General features: G+C 32.0%; 2 protein-coding genes across 2 annotated transcripts in view; both read right to left on the bottom strand.

Annotated features, from left to right (window-relative positions):
• Window positions 1–9879, bottom strand: part of LOC111700474 (prolyl endopeptidase) — a 42669-nt gene that overhangs the window by 25102 nt on the left and 7688 nt on the right. The window lies entirely within an intron of this gene.
• LOC111700494 (galactosylgalactosylxylosylprotein 3-beta-glucuronosyltransferase S) overlaps window positions 3546–9879 on the bottom strand; it is an 8685-nt gene continuing 2351 nt past the window's right edge. The window contains exons 4-10 of the mRNA XM_023471428.1: window positions 9528–9652; window positions 8975–9160; window positions 7711–7829; window positions 7025–7093; window positions 6163–6238; window positions 5119–5209; window positions 3546–4677 (exon numbers count right to left, since the gene is read on the bottom strand). Coding sequence (XP_023327196.1) covers window positions 4601–4677; window positions 5119–5209; window positions 6163–6238; window positions 7025–7093; window positions 7711–7829; window positions 8975–9160; window positions 9528–9652 — 743 coding nt within the window. The 3' untranslated portion in view covers window positions 3546–4600. The remainder of the gene's footprint in view (window positions 4678–5118; window positions 5210–6162; window positions 6239–7024; window positions 7094–7710; window positions 7830–8974; window positions 9161–9527; window positions 9653–9879) is intronic.

Here is a 9879-nt window from a genome sequence, read left to right as displayed (position 1 = left end):
ATGTTTTCTTTAATACAATTATCTGCAATATCTTAATCAATACCACCTATTCACTGTAGTGTGCTATCAAGGGCGGGGCCCCCTCTACTCACAAGGGCGGGGACTGCCACCCCCGTAATTATAAAATAGTTTATGACCTAATATCTTCATAAGTTCTGAAAAATTTGCTTTTTTTGCATTTAGCATATTTTCATTTGTATAAATTTTTGTATTTTTAATAAATTAATTAATAATCTAATTTTTAACGTAAACAAATTGTAATATCTTAGTTCAATAATGGACAATGACAAGTATCAAACTGATATCTTTTTGGAGGAGTTTTTAACACAGCAGATTCAAAATATGTTGTCTAACGCCAGTAAAAATAATTTATCATTACAAAAGCTAATCAAATTTATTGCTTCATAATACTAATACTAATAAAACTAATAACAAGTCGCAAGGGAAGCTGCAAAACATATTTTCGCCAAGCTAAAAAAATCTAAAAAATAAATCATAAGTTTCACGTTTGTTAACAAAACCTAAAAATGTTGGAGTCCAAGAGAATAAATAAATAAATAAAATGGTCAACCATCATCCCATGGGAGTCAGGGTTAAGCTCTCATCAAACCGTACCACCATATTGGTTGGCAGGGCGTCACTGGTCCATGTTTCAATGAAACAAAGTGTGGAGGGCCAGGCAAGAGTCAAGTTAAAAGGCGGGCTACCTTAAAACCGTTAGCCAATAAAATATGTAATAACCTTAAGAAATGGCATATAGCACCAAGTATTGTTAAACATCATTGATCTATTCATGTCAATTAGAATATGGTGAAATATAAATATATTTCTTAAAGTCATGTCTACAATTTGCGTCTCCAAAAACTTTAATATTATTAGCAGACACCTAAATTTGTTCTTCTTTGGAATATATTAATATACAGTCTCCTGAGTTATCTATATGATAAAACAAGACATTCGTATATATTATATGTTGCCTATAGCCGGCCACACGGCTAAACCGATTAGGCTGAAATTTTTTGTGGACACTCATGGGTGGCCAGGGGTGTTAAAGGCTGAAAAATCGAAATTTTTTTTCCACGGTTCAGCTAGTAATATTTTTCTCAGAAAATGCCACCTAAGAAATTTTAAGTAATCCATTTAAAGGAAAATTTTCAGGTCTAAGCTCAACGTAACTGTAGTTTCAGGGATTAATCAAGCTTATTTTGTGATTTTTTGAGATATTTTTAGTAACGTAAATAGCAGGGTTCAAATTTTGTGATTTTTAAAGATATTTTTAGCACCGTAAATAGCAGGGTTCAAATTTTGTGATTTTTTGAGATATTTTTAGCACCGTAAATAGCAGGGTTCAAATTTTATGATTTTTAAAGATATTTTTAGTACCGTAAATAGCAGGGTTCAAATTTTGTGATTTTTAAAGATATTTTTAGAACCGTAAATAGCAGGGTTCAAATTTTGTGGTCTTTAAAGATATTTTTAGAACCGTAAATAGCAGGGTTCAAATTTTGTGATCATATGACATGTTATAGCAAAAAATCAAAGCCTTGAGTTAACTGTATAATTGTCAAACTAATGCCTAAAAAGATCTTGTATTTTGATAGTCAGGCAGTTGACTTAGGGGTTTGATTTTCAGATACAATATGTTTCATGACTGTTAAAGAAAATATAATATAAAGTTTGGAGACCATGCCATATACTGTTAAAAAAATATTGTCAAAAACCCAGAAGAAGCAGATTAAAGTCTTGAAACGAAATTTTCGTTTAATTTTAGACCTGTGAACATGCACATGATTTCTACAATTTCTTAAAAATTGATTTGCTTAAAATTCCCTTGGTGGCATTTGATGAAAATTAAGATTGTAAATCAGTAGACTGCATATAAATATATTCCAAAAATAAAGTTGAGGTGTTTGGACTTGAAACCTAATGGTCTCTTTTCAGCAGGGTGTGCCACCGAACAAATATTTTTATATTTTAGTTTTTAAAAACTTTTTATTTTGCATTGTTTATTCTGTTAAAATGACTTGATCAATTGTGCTGCAAAGACAATTTAAAAAGTTCAATACTTTTAAGCGGGTTCCGTTGTGAATTGTACCACTCTTTAAATGAAAGGTCACTTAAAAACACGTTTTCAGCCTCTTGAAATTAATTTCCTTACAGACTTTAAAAAGAAAACCTATCCACAGTGCAGTGCTTAGGATCCATTTTATTTTGATGCGGATCCGGATCCTAGATTATGGATCCGCACTAGAAAAAATGGATCCGGATCCGGATCCAGGTAGTTTCTTGACTTACTGATATTTTTTACAAAACATAATTTTAAAATTTTTATTTCATTTTTTCGCTTATTTGTATCCTAAAACTTGATGAACCATTCAGAAATGAGGATATTTTTATAATCTCTCTTTTTACAAAAGTTCAGATTCGGGTTTTAGGAGTAAAAAAAGTTTTTATTGCAGTTTTTGGCTGATATTTTACCACTTGGACAGGATCCGTGGATCCGCATATTTTTGCGGATACGGATCCAGAAAGCCAAAATCTTGCAGATCCAACGAATCCGGATCCTAAGCACTACCGCAGTGTATCTTAAAGGGATTCATATATCAGCAAATACACGTTTATTTATTGATTCATAGTAAACGTTCTTCCTAACTTTTTGAGATTAAAAGTTTTAAATTTACCAAAATTCGTAAACAGACCTTTCAGGTAAATATCTTCTTAGTTATTTATTAAAGCATTAAATAACATAATTTCCACAGAATATTTTTTCCCTTAAGGTTAAAATGAAATTAAAATGTTTATCACGAAGATGTTTCATTTTCATGTTCTGATAAAATAATAATTTAATTTCTTTTGGTTTTTGAGATTCAAGTAGGAATATATTTAATATGCATGTGAGTTAAAATAGGTCAACGAAAAAATGCAAGGTTAAAGATTTAAGTTTGTAAATACTGAGTATGTGATTAAAGCACTTTTTTAATCTAGTATAGTAACATTTCCTAGCTGGATATAGAATACCTGATGTATAAATACAATAAATACATAGTGGAGAAACACAGGATACAGCACCAATTATACATGACGTCACAAGTGCCAAATACAACAAGGAAGACAACATTTTCTCCCATTAGCTGACATGTTTTCCAAGATAAGAAAGGGTAAAAACGAACACAAAACTGCACTTTATTCATTGTAAGAAAAGCACTTAATTATCACTAATTTTAATAATTTTGTCGGACACATAAAACTGTTGACACTTGTGACGTAAGAATACAGCTTTACTGAGAGTGAACTGATTCTACGTTGCCATCTATTGTACTTGATAATCTATTTAGGATAAGTGATACTTCATAGATATAGGGTAATAATACTACATGGTCATAGCTGGAGTGGATACAAAGTAGAATGAGAATATGGGATAATTTGTATAAATAGAATTTATGTGATACAAAATACAAAGATGTTTTATGATACAGATAGTTAAGAATTAGATAGTAATACACAGTAGCGATCAGAGAAAGATAGTTAATAAGTAAGATCAGTACTGTAGGTTCTTGATCCGTTCTATTTTCCATGATCTTTAATTATGTTCATGATCCACTCTAGACTTCATAATCTTTTAGTTGATCTTGATCCGTTCTTTAATTCACGACTTTTTAGTTTATCAAGTTCTTGATCTTTCTTAGACGTAATGATTCTTAAGGTGTTCTGTTCTTTGTCCGTTTAAGTCTTTTATGTTCTCTTAGTTGAACATGTTTTTGATCCATTCATCCATCCAAGATCCGTGATATTTTAGTTGTTACGGATATGTTCTAAACGTCAGGCTCTTTTCAAGCAGAGAATTTTGTTGATTTGTTCTATTCTACATTATTAGTAATAGAACAGGTTCTTGCTCAACGGTCTTCATGATCTTCAGGCATTTTTCTTTGCATCTTGTCTTCAATATTTCAGGCTTTCTTCTTGATATTAATGATGTACATTTTCGTTATCTTCAGATGATCAGATAAAAGTGCTAAGGGGGGGGGGGGGTTTGATTTCTTTTTCTTTTGATTAACAAGGTAGATTAGATTTATCTTTTCAAAAAGCTAGATTAAGATTCCGCCTCTTTTTTAATAGCAACTAAGTCATATTCTAACTAAAAACTTTGGCTTCAAAATTTTCCAATTACATGTTTAATGTCTCAGAGATTATCTGGGTTATTTCAGTCTTCACCGGTTTTTAAGACTAGAAAATATTTTGATTGAATTTCCAGAGTCTTGTTGAGCAGTATTGGATTTTAAGGATTATGTTGAGTTGCATTAGATTTCCATGAGTATGTTGAGTTGCGTTGGATTTCCATTAGTATGTTGAGTTGCGTTGGATTTCCAGGACTACGCTGAGTTGATTGGATTTCCAGGACTATGTTGAGTTGCGTTAGATTTCCAGGACTACTCTGAGTTGATTGGATTTCTAGGACTATGTTTAGTAGAATGGAGTTCCAGGATTATGTTGAGTTGGGTTGAATTTCCAGTAAATGGATTCCCAGGTTTATGTTTAATCGATTGGATTTCCACGTTGTATTGAATTTCAAAAAATGTTTTTGAGCAATGTTTTTCAGGTTTCATGAGTTAGTTTTACACTGATGGCCATCATAACAGGATTTAACTGGTTTCCCGTGTTTTCCTTTAACCGCCATCCCTAGCCCAGACTCCAGATAAAATTAAACTCTAATTTTATCAAAAGGTCTCTTTGAAAAAAAATTAATCATTCTTTTGTAGTGTTTGCAGTGTTAAGATTTTTTTTTTTTTGGGGGGGGGGGGAATCAATGTTTTACAATGTAAGAAGGGTAAAAAGTGTTCATGCTTTTGTCCTTTTCTAATTTCACTTCCCCATCCTCCCAACCCTTCCGGACAAGTAACTTGAAAATTTGAAAGAACGTAGTTTTCATATACTTTAATTGTAAAAAACATGCTAAAAAGGAATCTATCCTGACAAGACGCCCCCCCCCCCCACTTTTTGCAGTTTCTTTAAGTTACAAAGTATCAAATGTAATGTAATGGACAATTTATTACGTATAAAATTTGGTTTTTAATTTTGTATTAAATGAAATCAAATAAAAACTAAAAATCTGGTAGTTTCCTGAGTAGTGAAGGAAGCTGAGCAATGAATCTAAATTTGTTTTTTCTTCTGTAGTTTTTAAGTAGAGAATAGAAGCACTCTCTTTCTTCGTCTAAAATTGAAGAGGAAATTATTTTGAATCATTATCATCCTAATCTTTAATTATCAATGTTACTATCATCATTATAGTCATTATTATTACTATTATTATTATTAATTCTATGACCTATGTATTGTATTTTCATATATTTATAAGCATATAAATGTTTTTTTGTCGTTCTTAAATGTGTTTGGAGAAGTTAATATTTTTGGATCTCAACCTTTAATATTAACCGAAAACAAATATTTTCAAAGAGAAAAAAAGCAGTCCGAATTTTTAGGGCGGTAAATTTAAAAAATAATCGAATGGGAGGGGTAATTCTCAAAAGAAAATTTATTCCTGCATTTGAAACAAAAACAAAAATGCATTGCCTAACAATATCGATAAAACCTAAATAACAAGCACTTATGTCGGACAATGAGACTTTAAAGGAACTGTAAGTGTAATTTCAAGTGATCGATGCTCGATTTACAACGGTACTTCTAAACTCTTTGTTTGCAAGTATAAAATAGATATGCATGTTTTTTTATTCGAACTGTTAATTCTAATTTGTGGTTTCTCTTCAAAAGTAACTTGCGCAATGCGCATTTCTTGCTTTCCAGAATCAATCGAGAAATGTACAGAAATTAACAATTTTTTAGTCATACAATAAGATATTAACTTCCACATTTTTCATCAGACGAAGGTTTCAAGGGTTTACGCTTAGATTCCCTTTAAAGATGGCTCAGAAGAAAAATGAGGAGAATACGGTTCGGATGGAGAAATGATGCGGCACCTCCCCTTGCCTAAGATTATCTTGGATCCATCTCTCTTTGTTTTTCTAGACACCCTTCATAACAATTCTTTGGCAATTTAACGTGACAATACTTTTCCAGGTCAGGTTAGTTTAAGAAAGATAGATGGAAGGTGCCGCAAAGTTGCCACAAAAATTATGATCGGGGGAGGGGGGGGTGTCACGGCCATACCTGCGTATGCCAGACTAGCACCAAAGAGCAGTTATCAGCCAAGGGTTCTATCTCAGTAAGACGAGGTTTTAAGCTCCTGCAGTCATAAACCATAATATTTAAATATCATTTTCATAGATATTCAGATATATCATTAAATATGTTTAAATATTGTGAAGATTTGCTTCAAAAATACTAAAAAGCATAATCTCTAAGTTCCCCTTCAAAAATACTAAAAAGCATATTCTCTAAGTTCCCCTTCAAAAATACTAAAAAGCATAATCTCTAAGTTCCCCATCAAAAATACTAAAAAGCATATTCTCTAAGTTCCCCTTCAAAAATACTAAAAAGGATAATCTCTAAGTTCCCCTTCAAAAATACTAAAAAGCATAATCTCTAAGTTCCCCTTCAAAAATACTATAAAGGATATTCTCCAAGTTTCCCTTCAAAAATACTATAAAGGATATTCTCCAAGTTCCCCTTCAAAAATACTAAAAAGGATATTCTCTAAGTTTCCCTTCAAAAATACTATAAAGGATATTCTCCAAGTTCCCCTTCAAAAATACTAAAAAGGATATTCTTTAAGTTTCCCTTCAAAAATACTAAAAAGGATACTAATTAAGTTTCTCTTCAAAAATACAAAAAGAATGGATAGTTGAACAAAGTTTCCCTTCAAAATTAGTAAAAAGAATACTCACTAAGTTTCCCTTCAAAAATACAAAAGAAAGGATACTTAAAAAGTTTACCTTTAAAAATACAAAAAGAATGCTTTCCAAGTTCCTTTAAAAAAAATACCAGAAAAGATACTCTTTAGGTTTCCCTTTAAAATTACTAAAAAAATAAACTAAAAATTTTTGTTGGTATTATGTTTTATAGATGATGCCTTATAAAATAATCTTCTTCGTAACCAGCTTTGTAGGGCATTGATAAATCAGCTCTGGGGTTCCTGGATCTGAAAATAAAATTCAATAAAAATAAAAATATATTTCCTCTTATGCGAATTTTAACTTAAAGAAATTGTCGGCGTCAATTTAAGTGAATCGGTAATTCGCAACGATTCCCTTTAAATCTGAATTTTGCCGGAAAACTTGCCTTTCCTATTTGGGTCTAGATATACGTACAATGTCTAGATTTTTTAGCAATTGTAAATTAGTGGACTTTTGTAAAAAAAATCATTGACATGATAGGTCGATAATTAAATCTTACAATAGCTGATACCTTTTTAGAACCCCCCCCCCCACCCCCGGGCACCCGCTTTCTATAAGTAGGTGGAGACCACCCAGTCTATCATGCTTAAAACAGCCTACAGATTTCACACTTTCATATGATCAAGAAGGGTGAAAAAAATCGTCGTTTACTAGCTTAAAAAGTGTTTAATTAGCACAATTTCCTCCATTGTTTCCATAAGTCAGTTATATTGACATTAATGCAAAACCCTGCGATTGAAAATATATAATATTTTAAAAGAGAAATCATAGATGTCTCATATATTCTTGATCATACAAAGCTTGCAGGAATATTTGCATTATATTTTATAATTATTATTGTTATTATCATTATTAATATTACCTGATGAAATCAATATTTACAGCAAAGCCCGCCATATCAACTGGAAATTTACGCTGCGCAAACCAATCGTCCGAGAACCCAACTACAACACCGTCCAGGACTATTGGACTACTCACTCCCTAGAAATATACGGATAATTTTCAAACACGTGGTTAATTATTTCGTGAATTATCGTCTTTTGAGATGAAAATGCGCGCATTTTTAACGAAATTTTCGCAAAACGGATGTCATTTTATTTACTTGTTCCAAAGGCCAGTTCAGTTACTTAATATTAAGTTAATGATGGGTCGGTAATGTAGTTTTAATTACTGAAAATTGATCATTTTCATCTGGGATTTCTCTGTAAAAATGTTTTGTAGATTTATGCAGCACAAACGAAGAAGGAAATTGTTATAATTAATAATTTAAAATATATAAAACGAAATTCTTCTGAATACTTGTTTTCGTTTGACAAATTAGTTTCAATTTGCCACGTAGATCCGGTGCCACGTAGATCCGGTGCTGAGCATCGGATCAGTTCATCTCACCCAAGTGTTAAACCTTTAGGGCAAAAAGGGTCAAATCTGAACCCCCCCCCCCCTTAACCCCCTCAACATGGGAACTGGAGAGCCTAGACCATTAAACAATTAAAGACCAATGTTAGACATAAAAGCATGAAGAATGTTTCTTTTTATGTCTAACATTGGTTTTAACTGAATGATTGTTTAACATAAAAAAGTTCAAAAATATATTTTTAAAGGTGGAAAATACAAAAAGATTATTTCCCTTTAAATATCGTATTATTATCGTAATTATCATACAGTCAATATTTTGTCAAGACAGTATAATTAATAGTGCTTTTTTGAACATTATTCAGTGTCAAAACTGCTTTTAGTGTTTAAAATTGTGTTAAAATGGTTGAAACACTAGAAGAAGAAGATGAATTGATGCACGACACCGGCAGCCGAGAATTCGAATGTGCAACAGTGTACAGTGTGAACTCTAAACGAATGACCTCACTTATTTGCTATTACTAGAACTGATAAAATTCTGAATAGTTTTGTTTATTTAGTTTAACGCAGTTTTAAAAATTCCAGTAAATAATAATATTTTTAAAATAAAAAATTCTTGCGCACAAAGTTTTCACTTAATGATAACAAGCGTCAGCCATCCGTAATCCTTGATCAGACAAAGGTTTAAATGACACTGTAGTGAATTGAACATGAACCTCGACAAATGAAGGATCTCTTGAAATTACGTCTACAGTCCCTTTAATAAAACTAACCTGGCCTCCAATGAATCCGACTGGAAACATGGAAATCTTCCTGGTTCGACTGATCTCCTTAAAGAGCCGAATATCGTAGGTGTTGTCGTCGTCGGCGAAGTAGATGATTCCCTCGTTGAAGTTACTGAGAACCCAGCTGAGTCCTGCTCTGCGGCTAGACACTCCACGCGGGTTGAACTTACTTTCCTAATATCAGATGACATTTTATTTTTAAATCTCAAAACATTTTTTGTTTACGATATTGACAAATTTTTCTCCATTATATAATAAATTTAAGTCTTCGTTTTGTTTCTTATTAATTTTTTTCTTAGGGGTATTTTTTTCCAAAAAAGTTATGTGAAAGTTTTAGAATAGCGTAAATTTGTAGCAAAAAATCTCATTTTCACTGAAAAAAACGAGGTGGATAGAATTTTTAAGAAAACCGATTTTTGTAGAATTTTACTCAAAATATTATGGTTTTCCTCCAAGATTCTTTTAATTTATGGATGGGGCGGGCGGAAGGGGTTGATATTAAAATATAAAAAAATAATATAATTAAAAAATAATCTGATTCCTTGTAAACATCAGGTTGTGGTGAGGCTATGTGAGTGAAGGGTATACCCAGCCTAGCGAGGAGGTCAGCGACCAGGGGGGAGCAGGTCAGGGAGTCTTCAGCTACGATCCAGTGCAGATCATCAGCTGAAAACAGGGGAATAATTAATTTGTATTGCATCCTAAAACCATGCAACAGCTGAACAAATTAGGTCCTGAGAATTATTAACTGACGAGGTCTCGTATGACAAAAATTCTTATTAAAAGTTTAGAAAGCCAGCAATAAAAACAAGAAAATCTTAACTGTACTGTCCGTAGAAAGAAAAAGGTTTTAGTTTATTTTTAAAAAAATAATACTTTTACCCCAAGGGAAG

The sequence above is a fragment of the Eurytemora carolleeae genome, unplaced genomic scaffold (genome assembly GCF_000591075.1).
Source record: "Eurytemora carolleeae unplaced genomic scaffold, Eaff_2.0 scaffold88, whole genome shotgun sequence".
Taxonomy (NCBI): Eukaryota; Metazoa; Arthropoda; class Copepoda; order Calanoida; family Temoridae; genus Eurytemora; species Eurytemora carolleeae.
The sequence above is the reverse complement of the archived record's forward strand: the minus strand, read 5'-3'. Positions and strand labels throughout refer to the sequence as shown.